At 45.0% G+C, this 24,558-nt stretch overlaps 1 protein-coding gene across 1 annotated transcript; it reads right to left on the reverse strand.

Moving 5' to 3' along the window:
• Positions 1 to 4,002: 4,002 nt before the first annotated feature.
• On the reverse strand, positions 4,003 to 24,558 carry LOC144805689 (uncharacterized). The gene is made up of 2 exons (XM_078672197.1): positions 24,307 to 24,558; positions 4,003 to 6,228 (listed from the first exon to the last, which is right to left on the reverse strand). The coding sequence occupies exon 2, from the start codon at positions 5,989 to 5,991 to the stop codon at positions 5,023 to 5,025; it is 969 nt and encodes a 322-aa protein (XP_078528323.1). The 5' UTR covers positions 5,992 to 6,228; positions 24,307 to 24,558; the 3' UTR covers positions 4,003 to 5,022.

The raw sequence follows: 24,558 nt of genomic DNA on the forward strand, positions 1-24,558 counted from the left end.
CAAACGCAGACTACCAATAAGTTGTCCGCCTTGATTCAGTAGATCACTTTGCCTGAACCAATGAAAGCGAACATTTATGGATGTGTGGACTTAATCACCTGAGGATTCAAGAACAAAATAAATTGATGTATTTCAGGTGTTTTCGGCAGGTTCAGGTGATATAAGAAGCAGCGTAGGGCCATATGTACAGATTTTGTTATGTTATGTTATGTTAACCGATTCTTCTATAGCGCAGCAGCTACTCCAAAAGGAGTGTCCCGGCGCTTTGGCGAAGAAGTCCTTCAAAGAAGGCAACATAACTAAGAGACCAAAAGGAGAGGCAGAGGCCTATCTAGTGAAAAGCCAAGTTTTTAGCGCCTTTCTGAAGGACATAAGGCTGGGCATCTGTCTCAGGAAGAGGGGGAGCTCATTCCAGGCACGGGGAGCCAGGTGATGAAAGGAATGGCCGCCCTGTCTAGCACTTTTAATGGTCGGGACTACCATTTTAAGCAAAGAAGCGGACCGTAGGGCTCTGTTGGGTATGTAAGGGACAAGACGTTTCCTGATATAGGAAGGGCCAGTGTCGTGGAGGGCTTTGTAAGTCAACGTCAGGCTTTTAAAGAGGACTCTCTTGGCTATTGGGAGCCAGTGCAGTTCTTTCAACAGGTTGGAAGCACTGGCACGTCTGGGAAGCCCATAGATAGCCCGAGCAGCTGAATTCTGGACTACTTGAAGTCTCCTTTCCAGATATTTAGGGAGACCCAAGTAAAGGGCATTTGCATAATCCAATCTGGACCCTACAAGTGCTTGGACAATGACCCTACGATGGTTAGTTGAAATCAAGGGAAGACATTTTCTAAGCATCCGAAGGATGCCGAAACATTTCCTAGTAAGACAAGATATTTGAGGGCCAAAGGTTAGGTCATTGTCTACAATGATTCCAAGATTTTTGGCGTTAGCACTTGCATTTGCAGGTGGAAACAGGTCCGATGGCCACCAGCTTTTCCAATTTGGTTCTGTGGCACAGCCAAAGAAAAGCAACTCCGATTTATCGGAGTTGCATTTCAAGCCGCGTCCCCGAAACCAGCCGAAAACTGCCTCTAGACATCCTCTGATGCGAGCCCCGTCGAACACCTCATTCTTGTTACATGTAAACAAGAGCTGGGTGTCGTCAGCATAGGACACGATCTGGGCGCCGTAGGACTCCGCCACCTCTGCAAGGGATAGCGATTTCCTAATTGCGATTCTCCGTGAATCACAATTAGGAAATCGCTATCCCAAATGTATGAAATTCTTTCAGTTTTATTCAGCGGTTCCTAGGTTGTTGCAAATCTCCCTACCTTATGAATATTCATGAGGTAAGTCGCAGTTTGAGACCCACTGGGAATAGCAGCCATCATAGATCACCATGTCTGTGATTGCTTATGAATGAAGCAACTTTTTTTATATTAAATGCAGCCCATTTTCTTTAAAGGAACACAGGATGCATTTTCAAAAAAAAAAACCTTGAAGTTTAATTTTTTAAATTTTTTTTAGATTAGGTAGTGGTCCCCATAGGACCACTCCCTGTTAAAATATATTCTTTTTTTTATTCTCAAAGGGGAAGGGATCCCATTGCGAATGGGTTAACACCTCCTTAACACCTTCAGCACTAAGCGTTTTACCGCGCTGCGCAGCAATTTGAAAAATGGCCGGTTTATGACAAAGCCAGCTCGTCATCCTTGCACGGCAGGTAACGCCCATGACGAGCTGGCTTGGTCATTAGCGTTGAAGGGGTTAAAGAAGTCTGTAAAACTTGAAAATTATGCAACTGTAATTTGGTCGCAAAACATTCATACATCCCATTCAGATTCAATATTTGTGCGGGACGTCCTAAACACGCCGTTTTCAAATGTGCTACCGAATCATAACTTGTGTTTTGTACATGTGTAAAAGTATTTTTTGTACATGTGTAAAAGTATGTTTTGTACATGTGTAAAAGTATGTTTTGTACATGTGTAAAAGTATGTTTTGTACATACGTAAAAGTATGTTTTGTACATATGTAAAAGTATGTTTTGTACATGTGTAAAAGTATGTTTTGTACATGTGTAAAAGTATGTTTTGTACATATGTAAAAGTATGTTTTGGGGCCAGAAACGGCCAGACCGCAAAAATGGTTTCTACATACCCGCAGTGGGGAAATTAGAATGTGGGGTGCCCCAGGGCTCGGCCCTGTCCCCACTTCTATTTAATCTATACTTGCAACCTCTGATTGCCTCTCTGGCGCACATGGGCTGCACAGTATTCAACTACGCGGACGACACGCAGCTGTTGCTGAGTGTCGACAACACAAGTGCTGCACAACTTCAAACTCAGAACATCTTGAGATACACGGTCCAATGGATGACAGGAAATCTTTTAAAAATCAACCCAGACAAGACTGAGGTACTGGTGATTCCATCCGCCACCTCACCATGGTGTGACCTCTACTGGCCCGCAGAGTTAGGCCCGGCCCCAAAACCCAGTCTGAACGTGAAGAGCTTGGGGATTAAATTAGACTGCGACCTATCAATGGCCAACCAGATCCTTTCAGTGGTGGGTAGCTGCACTAACATCATCCGACAGCTACGAAATCTAGTACCCGTCATCTCCCAATCCATGCTGCGCTCGATTGTCGCAGCCACCGTGATCTCAAGGATAGACTACGGCAATGCCCTCTACCTTGGCCTGCCAAAAACCTTGACAAATAGACTACAGGTTGTGATGAATGATGCGGCTCGTCTTATTTTTAGACTGCCAAGACGAGCCAAAGCATCTCCCCTGTTACAGAGCCTTCATTGGCTCCCTATTAAGGAGCGAGTGGATTTTAAAAGTTTGTGCATTGCTCACAAAGCCATTTATGGCATGGCGCCCGCATACATCAAAGATCGTGTGGCGGTGTACAGCCCAATGAGAACTCTCAGATCCTCCGACTCTCAACTACTGGTCTGCCCGCGGTACAAACTTGTTACCAAGGGAGGAAGAGCCTTCTCGGTGTTAGTTCCTCAGTTATGGAACTCACTACCTGAGTCGCTGCGCAGGGAAGAGAACCTCCTACGCTTTAGAAAGGGGTTAAAAACGCTGTTGTTCAGGAAGTCCTTGAGTGCCAACTAGGCTAGTGGACGCTTTTCTCTGTGTTGTTAAAGTTGTTGTTTGTACCATCGATTCCCGAGCGCTTAGAGACCTGCAGGTGATTGGGCGCGTTACAAATCACAAATAACAATAACAATAACAATAACAACATACGGCCCTTAGCTTCCAGTGAGTTAAGCTTCAACAACTGCCAGGCAGCCTGGCCTCAGTCTCACTCATGGATCAGTTGATGAATGCTGATAATTGATGTCAGTCCTGGATGTTGGTGATTAATATCAGTGCTGGATGTTGTTGACTCATGTCAGCTCTGGTTGTTGGAAGATGTTAACTTATTGTGAGTCCGGGATGTTGGTGTCTAATGTCAGTTCTGGGTTTTGGTAACAGATATCAGTTCGGGTTGTTGGTGCTGGATGACCCCCCCCCCCGACCCCGAGGCAAAGTTGCATCTATCGTGAAAAATTACAGACTATTTTTATTCTGCACTATGAAACATTAGGATCAGTTTTGCAGTAGCTTTTTCAAACACCTGCACTTCTTAATTTGTGCACAGGGGCAATATTACCATATTTCAGATGTTTGCGTGATTTCATCTTTATAGATCGACTATTTATGTTTTCTTCTGATTCAGGTCTCTGAATAGGCTTTCATTTTACACACAGCAGGAGTCATAACAAAAGATTCCATGAGGAAGAATACGTTAGTGAAATGTTCTACATTACTAATCTTTACACTATTGACAAATACTATCAATATCATCTGTGCAAAAATAGATACTTTCGTAGAATTGATTGTGTTTTCACTTTCACAGGCAATATCTTGAAGTGGTTTAAATAGGCCATACTGGGCAACAATTGGTCGCAATCGATTACACTTGGCCAACATGGTTTGCGATTTTTCATTTTCTGTCCCTAAAGGCATATTCCAACATTTGACACTCTTCAAAAAATCTCCATGCATTGTTCTCTGGTACATATTATACAATTCCCACACTAGAGTCCATGCACAACTTGCCACATTAATATACTGTTCACCAGAGTCAGGAGGTTTCAATAAGTATCAGCTTAAATCATTTCACTAGTTTCAATTTGTTTTACTAGTATGACAACGTGCCAAGGCTAGAGTCTCTTTGGCTTTTTGAATAGCAGCACATTTAAATTACCCAGTTGGCTTTCATTCATTAGCTTGTTGTAGGAATTTAGAGAAGAGCATTTCAGTTAACTGCTTCCACTTTTTTGCTCATCACAATTTTCTTTTTTATATATGTAATCGCCTTGATCTTTTCCAAGAGCAAAGTCACAGGAGGGAGCAGCTCTCTTACTACTGCAACTTATTTTATGTCAATCTGCTGAACGTTTGGCATGGAAATGCTTATAAAACAGTGAGTGTGTTGGGGGTGGGATGTGTGTGGGTGGGGGGTGTGTGATTAAGGGTGAATGGGGTGTGTGGTGAGAGTGCATTGGGACTGGAGTGCGTTGGGGGAGGCGGGGGCATTGGGGGGAGGCGGGGGCCTTGGGTGGAGGCGGGGGCCTTGGGGGGAATGCGGGGGCATTGGGGTATTTTGTCATTTAAAAAAAGCCCTTACAAGTTCCACCTTAAACAGGTTTGCAACTAAGCTAGATTTGCGCTCACCCATTAAGTCAGATTACCATTCTAACTTTAGCTTTTCAAAGATATTATTTCTCATGCAAACCGGATATTTTCTCCCTCATACGCCTAGGCAGACTGAGTTATTCATACATTCAAACACTAGCCGCATGGTTTTGCAGCGCACTGCTAACTTTTTTTTGGCAATTCCATGCTATCTCATCTGTAAGACTGATTTCAGAATTAGAGCTTGCGTAATATTTACTGCACTTGTAGGGGTTCAGTTCAGGTTAAAGTCCATATGTTGTACTTTCTTTTAGTTTACATGGAACTATGTGAATGAACATCATTCCTGAGCGGAGGCGTGCCTAGCGTGCATTCTCTCATGGTGAGTCAGGCTAATTTTGTGGTTGAATCCTTTCTGACATTCACTGCACCAGTAGGGCTTTTCCCCTGTGTGAGTTCTCTCATGCTGGGTCAGATGAATTTTCTGACTGTAGCTTTTTTGACATTCTTCACACTGATAGGGCTTTTCTCCTGTGTGGGTTCTCTCATGATGTACAAGATGGATTTTCTGACTGAAGCTTTTTTCACATTCTGTGCACTTATAGGGTTTTTCTCCGGTGTGTGTCTTTTCATGCTGAGTTAGACTACATCTCTTAGTAAAACATTTTTCACATTCATTGCACTGATATGGCTTTTCTCCGGTGTGAATTTTTTCATGCTTAGCAAGAGTACTTTTATCGTGGAAGCTTTTCTGGCATTCAGTGCACTGATATGGTTTAAGTCCCAAGTGTGATCTTTCATGTAATGTGAGACTGATTTTATGACGGTAGGTTTTACCACATTCAGAACACAAATACCGTTTTTCTCCTGCATGTGCACCTTCATGCTGAATTAAACTCGCTTTTTTGCTGAAATTTTTTGGGCATTCAGTGCACTGATAAATTTTTTGCCCCAAATGTGTTCTTTCATGTCGTGTCAGGTAGTGTTTCTGACTAAATCTTTTCTCACAATCAGAGCACTGATAAGGCTTTTGTTCAGAGTGAGATTTCATATGTCGAGTCAAGTAGGATTGTTGAGTAAAGGTTTTCTCACATTCGGAACATTGATAAGGTATCTCTCCTGTGCACCTCTTTTTCTGTACTGTCCTGTTCAAATTACAAGCTAGGTTTGTCTCTTGTGAAGTGCATGGGTACACTACTTCTGCAATCTGCACAGTCTTATAAATAATGTACACTGTTTTTTTATTCAAATTGTGCTGCTGTTCTGGCTCTTGCTTTACAGTCACAAAACCCTCCATCTCCTCGATCATGTGTGTCCTTGCTGCCCCCAACTTAAGGGTTCATTGCCATAAGAAATTAGAGAGAATCCAGAAACTGCATTTCCAATCAGTCAGCGACTCTGCTCTGTATTGTCGTTACTTCCTGGCCAAATCCAGCTTTTAGAAATTGGTTTCTTCTAAAATCTCTGGAACATCTCTCTCTTTGTTGTCTATTTGCTGCAAATGACAGAATCCTTACGTTTTGTTCCTGTCCACACTTGAAGCCACCTGCAGTATAACAAAACAAAAAAAAAAAAAGTAAAAAATCTTTCACGGTGTAAACAAATTTTAATGAAAATATTTAACAGTGAATGGCAGCATTCTGGAAGTAATGCATGTACTTTTCCGATGGGATAGAGTTGGTAAGGTTTTGAGGCAAGGATAAATGAGACCAACATAAAATAAAGCAGATTGATATATTAACAATAATTGTGCACTCACTCATATCAGTAACATAAAATGATAAATCTATTTACATTTTGTATAGACCGTAAAAGAATTAAAAACAAATTGTTTCGCCATGTCGAATGATATCAAAATGAATAAACTAAATTTGAAACATACATAATCTTGTGAAAGGCAGACACAGGAAGATGGATGAATGAAAGCCTTGAACGATTGCGCTGCCGGGTACCCAGCCTAATCCTACAAAATCCAGTACTCTCCCAAGGAGTTAGAGGTCAAACCCCTAGAGGAGGTTCCACGCATACAGCCTTCCAGGTGGTAGAGGGGGCTCGGACTGACTTCCTACCATGATCGAGCGCACAGATGCCAAGGTGAGTGCCATACAGTGGCAGCCCAACAATTGTAAATTGAGCTTGGTGGACCAAGTGGGCTGCAGACTCCACTTCCCGAGCCCCACAACACCATGATGGGAAGCGCATAGACGCCTGCAGAGGCTTGGCTGAGATGTACTGGCCCAGCCGGGCACACTGGGGCTGAATGGCTTCCTAGAAATAAACTGATCGCTGGGGCACACAATACTGGTTGGAGCCTATAAGCCTGAGGATGGTTGCCACAATGACAGCGGCTAGATAATGGAGATGAGGTCAGCACAGTCCCCATGCGGTAACTGCCCCTGCCCTTCCTGAGTTGCGGACTGCTGATGCAGAGAGCGTATACAGTTGCAGGAGGCCTGCCTGAGAAGGCATAGAGGGCCGGGCCTGTGAAGTGCATACAAGTTGACATACAGGTGCCACCTGTGCAACCCCTCCTCCCTCCTCATTGACGTGATCATATAGTTGGGACTGTGACCCAGTAACCCTGAGCTTCCAACTGATAAGAGGTTGCTGAGAAGGGATCTTCCAGCTACTAACCTTTGAGACGTGGGCGGTAATGGATGAGATGGAGGTTTGAGGGCTAGGTCCTTGCTCATGCCTCGGGGGACATTGCCTGGTTCTCCAACATGTTCTTGTTCTGGAGGTAATAAGTGGCAGACAGACCTGAAGAAGACAGTCTGACCTGCAGTGGGCTGAGCCGCTGTTTTGAGAGGGTACCCAGGGGATAGCAGAGAACCTGCCAAGACATAGAATTTGAAGGAGGGGGATAGGCCCCTGTGGCAATAACTATTCTGTGTAGTTATGGGAGGAGATAGATCTTCTAGAACAGGCCAATAACCAACAATGTTCAGATATACAGAGGTGGGAGGAGGCCCTGCATGGAACTCGCAGAGCAGACAAGGCCTATTTCCACGGGCGGATGAAATGTCCACTCCCCAGATACTGATGGCTATTACCCAACTGAAACAGATGCTAGAAGAATAAATGGATTCCATATTCATTGATAGTAATATATTGAGTGTGGATCGCCTTAAGGTAGTTAATCTGCTGCTGTTCAGAAAGTAGTTAAAGACCTGGCTCTTTCCTAGGGCGTAGGTATGTGGCTGTGACTTTCTTATCCTTTTTGACCTTGTACTCGCTATTACACTGAAGGTTAATTGATCTCACGTGTTCAAGCGTCAGGATACCGTAGGGTCACAGTGCGCTCTATAAATGCGGAATACAATTCATTCAATCTTTAAGCCTTGATAATTTACCACCAGTCTCCACATCTCCCCAAGGAGCTGTGGTTACCAAATCCCACCTCAAGTCAATGCTTTTGAATTGCAGGTCAGCGGTTAGGCATGCTGCGAATATAGCCGACCTCTTATTCTTGCAAGATCTGGACCTCCTGATCCTACCACAAACTTGGCTTAATGTTTCCTCCTCACCAATTTTGGACATTCTAGTACCCCCTAAATATAACCTAATCACATTGGACAGACCTCACAAAAGTTGGGGGAGGTGTAGCTTGCATCTCTGGCTCAACTCTCACTGGTTGCTTGTCGCTATTTGAGTTTTCTCTCCCTTCTTCTTTTGCCTTCCTCTCTCTATCACGAGTCCGAAGCTGCTGGGTTCTGCTCTCCCTCTTGGCGCGCGTGGATGCATGATAATGCAGAGATGACTGCAACTGCTGACAAGACACGCACGCTAAAAGCTGTAACCTGGAATGTGAAGGGCCTGAACTGCGGTAGAAAGATTTGGTTAGTGGTAGCATTTCTTAATTGATATGGAGCAGACTCTGCTTTTTACAACAGCTGAATCTGATAGGAGCCTCGTGTTCGCGCCTGCGAGCGGGAAGGATGGGTGAAAAGTTCGTAGCGGGATACTTCAACTACGCCAGGGGCACAGCCGTCGTTCTCAGAAAGTGCTTCCCTTGGCATACGCGCACTGCAATATGCGATCCCCAGGGTCGGTATGTGATAGTGAAGGTCGCCCAGTGACACTCATATCAACATACGGCCCCAACACCGAGGAGCCCCAGTTTTTTAGCCAGATGCGGCGGTTGGCGGACTCCCTAGGCCCCAGGGCAGTGCTATGGGGAGGTGATTTTAACGTAGTTCTCAACTCTAATTAGGACAGGTCAAATGGTTCTCGCCGGCCTCACGCCTGAGCTGCGGCGCAACTGCAGGCCCTTATGGAAGACCAGGATCTGATAGATGTCTGGCACTGCCAACACCAATCCAGCCGAGAGGGGAATTGCATTGCATTTCCTCTGCGGGCCCCTCGTGGTCTAAAATTGACTACCAACTCATATCCTGCGAAGTGGACACTTGGGTTAGACACTGTGCCCATCTTGCCTGAACCCTATTGGATAACGCTTCAGTACTATTAGAATTTATTTTAACAGACGCGCCGAATAGAGCCTTCAGCTGGTGCCCTCTGGGACCAGGTGTTGCGAGAGGAGATTGGATCAGCCATACTTTGACACCAAAGTCAGCTCTGCGGACACCCTGTCCACTCTATGGGAGGCGTTTACGGCAGTCATTAGGGGCAAGTGTATTGCTAAACAAATTGGTGTTCTACGTTCACTGAGGAATGATCTGCAGTGGCTAGAGAAAGATTCACTCGCTTGAATTCCTCAAGTCCAATCAGCTCACGTCCCTTGGGCAGATCAAGGCTAAGATAGCGGAATTTGAGGATGCTGAACACAGAGAAACGCATTTCCTAGATCGGGAGGAGCGTGCTCGCCAATACGGGGAGGGTGACTAGGTCGGCAAAACCCTTGCGCGTCTTCTTAAAAACCCTTGGGCAAATGCCCGCCAAGCTCTTCAAAGATCTTATACCTTCCATAATCCCACTCTGGTCCAAGATTGTCCATGAATCTCTCCTACAAAGCAGGATTCCAGATTGCCTCAAGACTGGCCAAGTCACCTCCATACCTAAAAAGCCAAATGCAGACTTAAGTGATCCTAACAACTTTAGGCCCATTTCCAATATCATGACCCTAGCCAAACTACTTGAGAAATACGTTCACACACAACTGCGTAATCACATCGATCAGTTTCAACTCCTTGATCAATTCCAATCAGGTTTCCAAGCGGGTCACAGTACCGAATCTGCCCTGACACACATTACGGATGACACACAGATTTCTTGACTGAAATGAAAGCTGCCTACATTTTTCTCCTTTATGAAGAACAGGGGGAACCCATTAACCCAAAAGGTACCTGGGTAAAGAAGACTCAAGTGATAAGAAACTGGTACCCTGGTTCTATAGTTTATATTCTTAGTTGTAGAAATAGGAAATAAGGACAAAGTATCCCCTATTTAGTATTCATATTACTGTGACCACAATTTATATATTTTTCATACAATCTCATGTCTCATCATGAACCACAACACGCCTTAGAATTTTACTGAATGATTTTTTTTTTTATTCTATCAAATGAAAGGATTTTTTTATATTATATTTTCATTTTCAAGCACATTTGTATATACATATATTCTTTATACATATACAAGAAAAGCCCTTCGTTTCTAAATTAGGATGTCTCACTGAAAAAATAATAAACCCGACATTCCTATAGAGATCAAACAGACTTCTGTGAGGGAACAACAGGTATGTATTATTCAAAACCAGTATCTTTTTGAATTCCCAAACAAATTATTTAAACTAATCAAGTTTTTTTTATATCTGGTGTCTCTTTCAAGTCGACGCGTTTCAGCCAATCAATTCTGGCCTCTTCAGGACTAGGGCTAATTCGTAATCCATCTCTACAAGTAAGAAAGAATTAAAAAGGGGGACAGACATCATTTATGGTTCCCAAAAATTAATCGCACAGGTACCTATCTACATATCTACATATCAACATTTTGTGTGTACACACTTTTTCTGTACATTATTCCTGTGAGCAGACTGACCATTGTGCCCAATAATTGTTAACCAAGGACATGAGGAAATCATCTACCCATAAGGGTAGCCCGTTTTTACCTTCCTAATACTCTGCACTCTAGTTGTTACCACCAACTATTTACATTATTTCTATATCTTTTTTTATATATATGTCCAGTTTAAGTGATATCGTTAGCATCATAATTACCGGGTTAAAGGTCATCTGAGGCCGGGAGTCTTCTTCATGTTAACTCTGGTTTCCTCTCTTTTCCTAATCTTGGTTTTTATCTATGCAAAGAGTGTATGTTATAATTTATTGTTATTCCAAGGAACAACCCATGTTTAATACTTGCAAGCAATCACAGTCCTAGCTGATCTGTTCCTTACCAAGTTAGTGAATTTTGCTAATGTGCTGCCGGTACATGGATGGTATAAATCTCTCCCCGACAGCGTCTGAAAAAGAGGTCATAAACAATGCCTCAGTCAGCCTGCTTAGTCCGGAGTTCATATCTAGCGCTTAAAACAATAAGGGGCCAAACTTACTTTGCTTATGACTGACCGCCTCTTCGTTTTAAACTCAATTTTTTCATTTAACCGTGCACTCGACCCAGCTGATGTGGCCTTGCTTTATCCCTGCATCTCTCCTCAGTGTTCAACACTGTCAATTATGATAACTTGATTGATCTTCTCGAAAAAAGGATGGGCTTATCAGGCACAGTTTTAAATTGGTTTGCCTCATTCCTTACACAATAGATCACAGAGAATCATAGTCAACCATTCCCTTTCTAACACCCCGATCTCAACTGGGGTCCCTCAAGAATCTGCATTATCACCCACGCTCTTCAACTTGTACATGGAACCACTTCCAGAAATTCTGAACCGCTCGAACATATCTTATCACATGTACGCAGATGGCACTCAAATATACCTAAAAGTCTCTTCACCTGACAATATCAAAACTCTTAACTCCTTGTGTCCTTGTGAAAACTCAACATTGGCTACCTCACAATCACCTTATGCTGAATACCCTCAAGACAGAATTCCTACGAATTGCCCCCCACAATCATACTACCCCCATTCAAGACTGGCTCAAACAACCAACGGCCCTCAAATGCATTCCACATGTTGTGGTGTAATGACTGGATTTTTGGGCTAGATAGGATCAGCTCACTAAGATATCACTCACCCAGCCAAAACGTAACCACCTCCCTCCTCAGGAGCCATTCATCCAGGCACCTGGGTGCCTACCTGAGGATGGGGAATTAGCAATATACATGCCTATAATACACATATATATACATAAATATATACAATATCTCTAAACCTATAGGGGTTGCTAATGATAATACTTACCAAACTGCTATCCTAAACTACACTTATTTATACTTAGTGGCCTCGCGGTACCTCACACCCAAGCCATACTACCTACCTCCACCCTTGGAGGAGCAGTTCCTATGAGATTACTCTTACACACCAACCCTGGTTGGTGCTCACGCAAGCCGCAGTCTTTCGTCGGGTATACAACGCTGTATCCTCCCAGCGTCTCACTCACTGCCATGTACCGTATCCTCCCGGCACTTTATTCCACACTGCCACGTACCGTATCCCCCCGGTATTTACACGACCAACACAATCCGGCGTTGGCCAAATTACACCGCGGTGACTTCTTCCTATGCAAACCTCCAGCTCTCTCTCTCTATTGGGAAGTTTCTCTCATACATCTAATATCTACTGGGGATGTCTCATTATATTTTATATGGTACACAAGAATGGCCAAATTATAATATGTATGAACTGCTGAACAGCCCAAGCTCTCCCCTCTCCCTATTTATCCACATACCACTTACCCGGACGGGCGTCCGTCCACAAAGCAGCATCCAGCTAGAAGAAAAGGTTAGCTTTGGCAAATAATGCAAATCACACACACTGGTTCACTACGAACCTGGGGTCCCTTTTATTACACAATATCAACAATAACACTAATAAACATATAACCTAAAAAAGCAATAAAAGAATTAGAATAGATATGCACACTACTAAGAAAGGGCAGACTTCACCTTAGGAGTACGGGGTCTGGACTCAGTCATCTCTCAGGTTCCTGCTTGTCTGTGCCCTGGACCATCTCTTTGGGATCACCCCTGCAGTCACGGATACACGTCTGCACCGCTATGCTCTGTCTTCTCTCTGCTTATCTCCAGGTCACTGGAACCTCTCTCTCTGCCAAAACACCAACTGCCTCCTCTCTGTTCCAAACACCAACTGCATCAATGCTCTGCAACTTCAAGTGCTGTCCATCTGCAAGAGCTCTCTGACTGTGTGTCCTCTTCTCTTCCAAGATCCAACTGTCTTCTTTCTCTCTGCCAAACACCAACTGCACTGACACACTGACGCTCTGACACTCTGACTGACTTTTTGACTGACTGTGACATTCTGACATTCTGACACTCCTCCTCTTCTGCACTTCGCTAATATAGAATGCTCTCCTCTAGTGGAAAGTTCCAGCCAGTAACCTGCCGCCCACCAAATTCCTGTACCACTCCGTGCCAAGGACGCGCCCCCAGCTGGCCAGCCTGGTGTTGCGTCTTCAACATAGCGAAAAATACATTCTTTCGATAAGGGCCAGCCTGAGCCGGTTCTCTCCAAGCAGACAAACAGCTTAAAGCAAAATAATACCTCTCACCTACAGGCGCCCCGGACAGCCGAGGCAGGAAAGAAAGATGGAGTCTCTCTGGTTCTGGGCCTTGTAGGCCCGAAAAGGACTTAACTCTATCAGAATACATACACAAATCATACCAATATGTAATATAAGGTCAGGACTACAGGATCCACCCTCTACTATGGGTAGGATGATGCAAGGACATATAATTATGCCAAAGCCAATAGGCAATAGATGGATTAGAGTCAGGAATAAGGGATCTATCGTCATATAAAGCAGATATCCTCTAGTTTATGCTTCTAGGCCTGAAAAGAGATCTAAAAGGACCAAAACAAGCTAAGAATAAGGATCCAGGATGGTAGCAAGCTTAAAGTCACCATCACTCAGAAATAGAGCCAAAAAACCCTGTCACTACATGTGGATTGCACCAGATCTTTAGGCATAACTCTGGACAAACACCTCTGCCGAAATAATGCACCCCACCTACTCTTTCATTCCTACTGAATTTACATTTCTCCTTTGTTAATGTAACACCATGTTCTTAAAGAACGAAGAAAGTATATTTTTTACTCTATTATATTCCAGGACAAAATCTGTACAGAACTCATGGCGGGTCAAATCGAAGGCCTGTTGCACAGAGAGAAGATTGAAGATGCCAGCACCCGATCCATCAAAGTTCCAAAGATGAGATTAAAAATAAAAAATATATATATATATATATATATATATATATATATATATATATATATATATATATATATATATAGGGTGAATGAGGAAGTGCCAAACTGGGGACGGTTGGCCCCAGAAATGTTAACCTCACTGGTTAGGGGCTGCCCAGCTATCATTCACAACCGCTAGCATGCGAAAGACAATGTGACACCTCCAGGCACATACTACAGAACACTCCTGACCTGATGAAGATCAGAAAATGACAACCTGCTGTTTAGCAACCTAGGAGGAACCCAGAGGCACTGGACCGGCTCTCTTTTAAATCCAGGAAAAAGAAGTGGATTCCAAGGATCAGTTGGATGACCACATGTTCAAGCTACAGGTACACAATAAGCTACATGAAGCCTTTCCTCCAACTGCTCAGGTGACCAGTGCCAACTGGACCCTCTGCCCCACACCCTGAGAGTGTCTAGGTGCCACCCCTGAGGGGCTTTAGCTTTTTACTTCTATGGTGGGTTGGGAATTAAAGGGATAAATCAGTAGGTAAAATCTTTGACCAGGTCGAACCTGGTTGGTGTATTTGATCTGTGCTCCATTACAGTCAGCCTCTAATTATACCTAGGTGCTGCCCTCCACGCCCGTTGGCACTTTGTTTCTCACATAAAACTTAAAAAATTCCTATTTCACCGGTGCCCTTAATGGATTTTTTTCATTTTGCTTTAGAATTGTACACTCGTTTTCTAATTTGGCTTGATATATTTATGGTTTTGAATTTCAGTGTTATTAGTGTTTCAGTGCTGCATAAATATCTTACGTCTTCCCCTTAGGTGAGCCTGTCTGCTCCGTGCCAAAGGGACCATGGGGACGAGCTCAGGGACGCTGAGGATCAGTGCTGCATAAATAACTTACGTCTTCCCCTTAGGTGAGCCTGTCTGCTCCGTGCCAAAGGGACCATGGGGACGAGCTCAGGGACGCTGAGGATCAGTGCTGCATAAATACCTTGCGTCTTCCCCTTAGGTGAGCCTGTCTGCTCCGTGCCAAAGGGACCATGGGGACGAGCTCAGGGACGCTGAGGATCAGTGCTGCATAAATACCTTACGTCTTCCCCTTAGGTGATCCTGTCTGCTCCGTGCCAAAGGGACCATGGGGACGAGCTCAGGGACGCTGAGGGTCAGTGCTGCATAAATACCTTGTGTATTGCCCTTAGGTGGGCCTGTCGGCTCTGTGTCAAAGGGACCATGGGGACGAGCTCAGTGACGCTGAGGGTCAGTGCTCCATAAATACCTTGCGTATTCCCCTTAGGTGAGCCTGTCTGCTCTGTGTCAAAGGGACCATGGGGGCGAGCTCAGGGACGCTGAGGGTCAGTGCTGCATAAATACCTTGTGTATTGCCCTTAGGTGGGCCTGTCGGCTCTGTGTCAAAGGGACCATGGGGACGAGCTCAGTGACGCTGAGGGTCAGTGCTCCATAAATACCTTGTGTATTGCCCTTAGGTGAGCCTGTCTGCTCTGTGCCAGAGGGACCATGGGGACGAGCTCAGGGACGCTGAGGGTCAGTGCTGCATAAATACCTTGTGTAGTGCCCTTGGGTGAGCCTGTCTGCTCTGTGTCAAAGGGACCATGGGGACGAGCTCAGTGACGCTGAGGGTTAACCCTGGAAAGGGTTGTGATTATTGAGAGATAAACAAGGACCCCCTGGGTATCGCAAATACACAGATTCCTAGGGCAGGGTAAAATGCGAGTATAAAATCCTAGGACATCCACAAAATAAGTGACCATACACGCTGGACCAATAGAAAGAAAAAAAAAATGTCGGGAGATAATGTGTGTATTTAAAAAAAAACTATATATATTTAATCACACATGAAGTAAAAATCATATAGAGACTAATTAGATAAGTCAAACTATATGATACAATAAGACATTAACATATTAAAAATTTTTAACACAATACATCAAATACATTCATTGAAAAGCAAAAAAACTTCATAATAAAAGCATAAATCCTGACTAATTGGACAATTATATACAAAAGGAAGATGTATACTAAAACAACAAATGCATCTATAACAGATTAATTCAATGGACTCGACGCGCGTTTCGGCAGTTCCCCTCCTCCCAACCCTCTCCCAAGTATCATGGGTTTGGGGTTGCTGAAATGGGCCCGGGTTAATTGGGAAAAAGAACGACACATGGAGGGTCTGGATGGTAGATTCCCTCGAGCTATTTTTACCCTGACATATAAACTCCACCGTGCCTGTATCCCTAAAACTCACTAGTATACAATCCCCTTTTATGGATTTTTGTGTTCTCCCCACCCATGGTACCCTTCTTACCATTATTATTTCACTATTGAAATGTGTCGGAAGGGGTCTGTTTATATTTAACCACTTGATTACCCTACTTTTCAGGGCACAAAAGTCCTCCCTTTCCCCTTCCTCAAGTGGGGGGACACCCGCCATGACTACCGTAAAAGCGTTAGTCTCTGGGGGTAAGTTAGGTCTGCGTGGTCTCAGGGTGAGCTTCATTAAAGGGGTTGGGATAGTATTACCTACCGGCTGTGCCGGGGGTACAGGTCCTGGCGATTGGGTGGGCATATTGGCAGGGGGAGGTTTGAATGTGACAGGCTTTAGTCTTTGGAGTTGTTGTTGTGAGGGAGCCACATTCACGGCTTGTGAAGGGACTGGAGTGACAACACTATTTGCCGTCAATTGGGGCACTACGGTAGGGAGAATGGGATCAGATTGCACTCCCTGTCGGCCAGCTTGAGTTTTCAGACTACCTAATGTCGCCTCCAGAATGGTTAGTCTGATCTCTATCTTTTTAATACTCTCGCTGATCGGCAATAGCAGGGACCTTAGCAGGAATTCTACATTTCCAAGCGGGACAACAGACAAGGGAATATTAGCAATAACCGCTCCTGTATCCTTTATCGTACCAGGAGCTGAATCCTTAACAGTGAGTTTTGGGTCTAAGACCACCGGTGGTTTTCCTACCGGCATTGGGGTTTTTAGGGACTTGCCAAAGTCTGAGTGTAAAACCTTGGGTTGACTCTTTCCTTGGTTACCCTTAGATTTCCTCCTGCGCTTATTGGGGGGGGGTCCAAAAACTACTTGAATGTTAGACGGTTTAGATGTAGCTTTCCTCGGTTTAGGGGCCGGGGGAAGTTGGGACACTAAATCAATTCTCGACCTAATTGGACTCGGGCTATTGCCTGGCGCTGAACTTATAACTGCCCCTGGTGAGATATTAGTACAATCCCTCAATAATAATGGGACATCATCAATTCTAGACAGCTCTTCCCTGGGTGTAAGGACTTGATCTCCCAGGAGGGTGTTTTTCATATTATCAATTGAGCGTCTCCGTTCGGCCCTTAACCTGGACAGGTTACACTCTTTATCCCCCTCCCCTGCTTGCCGGGTAAAGTATTTTTCGAGAGTCCGGTTTTTGGCTACAACTGGTTTCGATGGGGTACTCTCTCTTACCGGGGACGGCATGATGTTCGTAGTGAGTTCCACTCTGCCGGGGGATCTAAGTCAATAAATAAACTAAAAGGTAATAGTCCCGAACCAAGAAATCCAAGAGAGTGGGCCCAGCCCGGCCTCCTTCGGCCCCGGACGGCCACAGACGGTCCCGCCCTTGTCCCGGGCTTCTCCCGGGCGTGCTCCCGCGCGCTCCCGCGCAGCGGCTCTTCCCACTCCTATTATAGAGAGGAGGTGCTCAGGGGCGGGACAAACAGGGAGAGCGACCAGGTGCAGGTGATGACAGCGCAGGGACTCCTGGGCAATGGAGTCCCTGTACCTCACCTGGCGCTCGCAGCCCTGTTGTCCGCCTCCAGTTCCAGAGAGTGATTAACCAGAAAGCAAAGCAGCCGCCCAAGCACACGGGCGAAGCGGGACCCGCGCAGCGGGTACCGCGAGGTCTCCAAGAGAGAGAAAGCAGTCTTCAAAGGCTAAAACAGCACGCAGAGGGCTCTCCCACCTCCGGCCAGCAAACAGCAAGTGTCTCCCACAGAGCAGGGATCCGCAGGCACCTTTGACTCGGCGCTCAGGGGCGGGACAAACAGGGAGAGCGACCAGGTGCAGGTGATGACAGCGCAGGGACTCCTGGGCAATGGAGTCCCTGTACCTCACCTGGCGCTCGCAGCCCTGTTGTCCGCCTCCAGTTCCAGAGAGTGATTAACCGGAAAGCAAAGCAGCCGCCCAAGCACACGGGCGAAGCGGGACCCGCGCAGCGGGTACCGCGAGGTCTCCAAGAGAGAGAAAGCAGTCTTCAAAGGCTAAAACAGCACGCAGAGGGCTCTCCCACCTCCGGCCAGCAAACAGCAAGTGTCTCTTGAATTAATATTTAGGCAAAGGAAGATTAAGAGATCTTAAGATTTTCAGGAAAGCGCTGAAGCTGGAACCAGCACCCAGATCCCCAGGTTCCACAATAGTCAGCTGAGACACCAGCACATATTTACTCCCAAGATGTTCTTTTAACGTAAGCTGCCTCCGTGCTGAGTGGGAATGAGCTAGATGCATTCAATACGATTGGCGTAAAACTGTGAAGCGCAGACTTGGATCCGGCAACTTCCACTCCCAGTGAGAAGAGCCATCTTCAGTAGCAGATAAGGTCATGTCCCTCATCACCCCACTAAATCACAAATGTTATGCATATGTAGCTCCTCATGCTTGCTCAAAGCGCTTAACCCTGCAAGCGTGGCACTGGGCAGAGTTGTGCTTTGATCTCAGTACAGCATGTGTCATGTCAATGTTAGTGTTGGCAACCTTTTAATGTGGCCCAGTCAGGGTGAGCCGGGCCCAGAACACTGGTGACTTGGCACTGGGTCCAGCTCAGATCTTTCTGATGGTTGCCACGGTGGAGACTGCTACGCAGAGGGGCAACTACGAGAGTTATCCTCCCCGATTGATGAGGACACACTCCCAGAATCACAATTTTTGACCCATGGGACACTAACAAGTTCCCTACAGACACTGTGGAAGGGCAGCCACATTGAATCCAAAACACATGACGTCTTACAGGTTGTACTTACCTTTGGCAGTGGGTGCAAGCTCATTTGTCGGCTATACAAAGCTGTAAGTATTGACCGCAACCCCACTGACGAAACTAAGGCCATACTGGGAGGAAGCAATGGGACAAAAACTGAGAGACAACGAGTGGGGTCATATAGGGGCACATCCATGTGAGGTCTCCAGACACACTAGATTCCACTAGACGCGATTTAACTATCTGCACACCATGTACTTACACCCAAAGACTGAACATTATTTTGTTGACAACAGTCAAAAAATGCACCAGGTTCCACAGAAAAGATGCAGACTTTAAACATGTGATATGGGCTTGCCCTTCATTGGCTAGAGATTACAGCAGACTTGGGGAGTGGGCAACCGGGAGAAGGCACATGTGTTAACCATGGAGACATGTCTACTGGGCCTGTATACTCACTCGCAGCCCCAGAAAGTGCAGTCTAGATTTATGGACTTAGGTTAGATCACGGCCCGCCAAGCAATAGTGATGTGCTGGAGATCACTAGAGGGGCATTCCCCCTGCCACTGGAGGAAGTTCATAGAAGGGAAAGAGCGGAGGGCACGGCCCTCCCAACCGAAGAACGCTGGGGGCTCCATAAGCACTCAACAGCGCGCCTCTGAAATGAACTGACAGAATCATTCAAAGAACCCGCAACATAACCCCAGAGCAAAGTCACAGATGAGAACAGATATACAGAGGCGACCACAAACGACACAGATCAATGCCATGACCCAGAACTGGACTATGAATGATAGACCAGATAGGCAGCTGCTACCAGCGACCATAGTACATTTATACATTTACAAATTAGATAGTAAACCCTGCGTATGGGGAAATGGGGTTGCCATGGAATCATGGGTTAAAACAGCTGAAGTCTTATATAATGAACAAAAACCAGCATCCCCACACTCCATCAAATTCTGTCCACCAGCCGTACTGCAAACCAATCAAATTTCCTTTTAAGTCTTTAAATGTGGTATAAGAGATGAAGATCACAGAAAACATTGGTAAAGATAGAGAAGCGATCATGTTTAATAAGAACGCTGTTAGTAAAGTCTCAAAAATATTCTGAAGGTATGGGGCACCCGGCCCGATTGGACTGTCTGGGTCCGTGTTTAAAACCGATACTGAGAAGGAGACCAACTACCTCAGTCACCAATATTATTACTGCTCCTAGTCAGCTCGCATTCCACACTCTTGGAGAGGATCTATATTACACCCAATCAACAAAAAGCATTGGCATAGCCAATAGGTCTCGCCTTTGGAACCTTATAAGTATTTAGTTATGCTGTACAATATCGTTGGGGCAGCAACATCAACTGTTGCATGGCTAAACACTTATAAGGTCCCAAAGGCGAGACCTATTGGCTAAGAAGGATCCTGGGAGTCCGCCAAGCCTACTTAGGCGGTCTGTGACTGCACAGATAGAGAAATAATATAAATAGATTAATAAAGAGCATACAAATGAAGAGGCAACATGTTACATTTGAAGACGTTCTATAAATGTGAAGGAATTTAAAATTTAAGGGAAAAAATTAAGTTAGTGTCCTCCAGATTAATTTGTTAGAGCAGTGCAAGTGCATCAAACAGAATGGAGTGTGTATGGTTGTGGCCGCAATTGAAATTAGAAAGGCTGCAGCCTTCCCATTAAAATGTTAAGATTTGTAGCTAAAATAAATAAAATATTTCATAACTTATGTGCTTGTTTCTGTATTTGTGTATTGTTTTGTAGTTCAAATTATCGAAAATGCTTCAGTCAGTCACCTGCTTTCAATAATGACTTGGTGGGGGTCCCCAGATTCCAGTAATGATTAAATGAGGATCCACAGAAGTCAAAAGGTTAAGAATGACTGGCATAGAGTGTATTGGCTTTGAGTAAAGTGGTGTAGACAGAATTGGCAGGGAGTGCAGTCGCATAGAATGCGGCGACGTAGATTATAATGGAGTGGCACAAGGTTGATTCAGAGGCGTTGAGCGGAATGACGCGGAGTGGAATAAAATGGCATAGAGTGCAGTGGCGTAGAATAGATTGTTTCAGAGTAGAGGGCAGTGTTGTAGAGAGCAGTTCTCTAGAGTACTTAAGTGTTTTTTGGCGTATGGTGCATCGCTGTAGAGTGGTGCAAAGTGGAGTGCAGTGTTGCAGAGGAGAGTGGCGTAGACTGAAGTGACATAGTGTGGAGTGATGCAGGGTAGAGTGCAGTAGCATAGAGTGTAGGGACCTAGAGTGGTCCACAGAGTGCAGTGGTGTAGAGTGGCAGAGTGCTGTGTTACAGAGTAGACTGTTGTAGAGTACAGTGGTGTATAGTAGAGTGGCGTAGAGTGGTACAGACTAGAGTGGCATAGAGCACAGCGACGCAGAGTAGAATAGAGTGGCTTGGAGTACAATGGCATATAGTGCAGTGGCGTAAAGTGTTGCTGAGTAGAGTATAGTGGCACGGTGTGCAGTGGTGCAGAGTGGAGTGGCGCAGAGTGGAGTGTTTTAGAGTGGAGTGGTGCACGGCAGAGTACAGTGGCGTAGAGTGGCGCAGAGTGGCTAGGCAGAGTGCACTGGCGTGAAGTGGTACAAAGTACAATGCAGTATGGTGTGAGTGGCATCGTGTGGAGTGGTGGTGCAGAGTTAGTGAAGTGGCGTGGGTGACTAATTCAGTAAGTAAGGCTTGGGCAAGGGAAGGGACAAATTTGTGCTGAACAGACAAAAACACAGAGTCAACAAATAACAAGCATTTACAATGCAATGGTTTTGCCTTTGTTAAAGTTAGAGCTATTGGCATTGCTCTTGACATTATTTTTATTTATGTTTTTTTTAACATAAATAAATGGCATTGTCATTTACAATGCCACTAGCTTTATCTCTCGCAAATGACACACACAAACACACACAGAGCCCCCCCACACACACACACAGAGCCCCCCCCACACACAGCCACACAAAGCCCCCCACACACACAGCCACACAAAGCTTCCTACACACACAGCCACACAGAGCCCTCCACACACACCCACACAGCACAAGCGGGCAACAGGGGCACACGGAGGCACAAGCAAACCACTTCATAAAGATATACTGAACTCTAGCTACAAACTTTAATAGAGCCACCCGCGACCAACTGCATCAAAGAGATTAAATACAACCCAGCGTCCAAGGCAACCAATTTCTACGTACTGCAGATTTAATCCACAGCATCAAATAAAGCAGGTTCTCTCCCATGTCCAAGTTGAAAACCTTATTACAAGCCAGCAATGAGACAGTACAATTTAAGAGAACACTGAAATTTACCTGCAACCAAATTTCAGGAAACCATAGCTAAATAGTTTAATTCGGTAGCAGCAGATACAAAATAGCATGGCCAGTCTAGCACTGTACCTCAGGATACATGTAGGTCTCACACTATAAATTTGAGGGATTCTGTCCCCCTTGGACACGGCCGGCATGGTGCTGGTGGGAGACGGCAGCGGGGCTAGGGCTGTGGAACGGGGCCGGGAAGCAGCGGAGGAAGATGAGGGAGGCAGGGGGGCGGGGTTACAGCAGAACGCGCAGAGCTTCTGAGAACTGTGACAGGAACTACACAAACCAGATTGCACATATGGACGTGGATACGCGCCACCGCTATAACCATGTTAGAGTCAGGCAAATGCTTTCTAGTTTGTCATTTTCTCCGTTAGTATAAGGGCGTGACCAATTAAACTGACAACCCGGCAGTTTTACCGCCTGACCTTGAGATGGCAGCCATCGACGATAGCTTGCACAGTCTAGAGCCAAGACATAAAACGTACGTGAAATAATTATGGAAATAGCAGTTCATATATTTGTCCGTTTCTGGAGTATTTTAAATATACCCAGAGAATTTGAATAACTGGAGGAAACACTGGTTCCTTAGATCAAGATTACAGAAATACAGTGACAAAAAGCTATGGGAGATATTTTCGTAAATGAATGTCTGTTGTACTGTACTACTATTACACGTCCATGAAATATCTAATGTTCTAGAGAAAATTACAGGTAAACTGACTAATGTGACGTTTACAATTGCCCTATAAATGAGCTACACTTGATAAAATACGCTGCCAGTGCGTTTTTCATGAGCAATATTATGTCATTAAATGCCATCAGCTTCCTCAAACTGGTGGACATCCCGATTGTTGGAGATCCTCCATAACAAGCTTTCCGATGTATAGAGATAAATACTCAATCTGGGGCGTTTGGCTACCTAACACCCTTTATATAGTGCGCCTTGTTTCCAGCTTTTTTTTATTTAAAAAAAAAATTAATATATGTATACCTCGTTTTCCTCAGGGAGTGTTGTAAACACAAAAACGCCAGGGTCGGTGATGAAATCAGACTGATTAACTTATGATAGGTGGCATTGAAATTGTTAGGAGGCATGAATGAATCTTGAACCAGCGCCGCTTAATAAACCACTAATTAAATAATATAGGGCAGGAAATCATGAAAACTGCCCAGAGAACAAAAGGCTATTATGAAACTGTTAAAGAAATCCCAACTGAAAACGGACAAATTATGTATGCAAGGATGTGCACCTGCTAAAAATGAAGCAGAACAATTTAAGATTTAACACAAAACATAACGATGCACTGAAAGCTAAGACCTCCACTTCAGTTTCTTATTTTGTATATTATGGGAATAAAGTGTGTAGCTCAAAGGGGTCAACCTATCTGAATTACGGTTCGTCTTTACCGTTGTCCTAAGATATTTCAATGCAAAAAACTGAAACAGAACAAGGTGACATGAAAATCATGCGATGTTTCTTACATTAACCTTAAACAGCAAACCTAGTTCGATTTGAATAATACATATTACTACACTTGCTACATAAATATACATGTGTAACAATTCTCTTAATGGGTATTTTGGAACACAAAATAATGGCAATAAAAAAAATAGATTCCATTGACAAAGGCCAACCCGGTATTTAATCATATCAGGTGTACAATTGCCACTCTGGTTCCAATGCATTAATAACCCCAACAGTGCTGTTAGAACAATTTTACTGGGATGTAAGTATGGGGTGTGTGGTCAGTCTGGATGTGACTATTTGGCCACAGACCTGTTAGGGTGCAAGAAACTCTCTGTGGAGTTGGGATGCAAACGGGTACAGGTATGTGTATAGTTTACACAGGCCTGGGAGTATGCAGACAAGAAGTTTGAGTGTGGGAGGGAACGCGATGAGGCATAGCGAGTTGCGAACGCAGGTGATGCTGAACTTCTGGACTGCTGTATTTCATAGGTGCACAGGGTTTTTAGGGTGCGTGTGTGCGGGTTTAATAACTCCCTTACCTCTGCCTCTGGCGCTGTTTACTCCGGCGGTGGGTTCCTTCCTCGCCTTCTTGCTGTGCGGTCGGACGCTAGAACGCAGAAAGTGTCTCTGGTCCGGGGAGGGCTGCACGGATGGCTGAAAATCCTGCTCGCCCTCCTCCTGGGGGTCCCGGGAAGCTGCCTCCTCCTCCTCCGTGGGCTCCTCTCCCAGCGCTGCGGCCGCACACCTTTTGCCCAGCAGCTTCTTGGCGGCCTCGTCCTGGCCCAGCTTTA

The sequence above is a fragment of the Lissotriton helveticus genome (genome assembly GCF_964261635.1).
Source record: "Lissotriton helveticus chromosome 1_1 unlocalized genomic scaffold, aLisHel1.1 SUPER_1_unloc_19, whole genome shotgun sequence".
Taxonomy (NCBI): domain Eukaryota; kingdom Metazoa; phylum Chordata; class Amphibia; order Caudata; family Salamandridae; genus Lissotriton; species Lissotriton helveticus.

What these genes read in the sequence shown, in the direction of transcription:
- LOC144805689 (XM_078672197.1), bottom strand. Translation starts at nt 5,991, where the DNA reads ATGATCGAGGAGATGGAGGGTTTTGTGACTGTAAAGCAAGAGCCAGAA.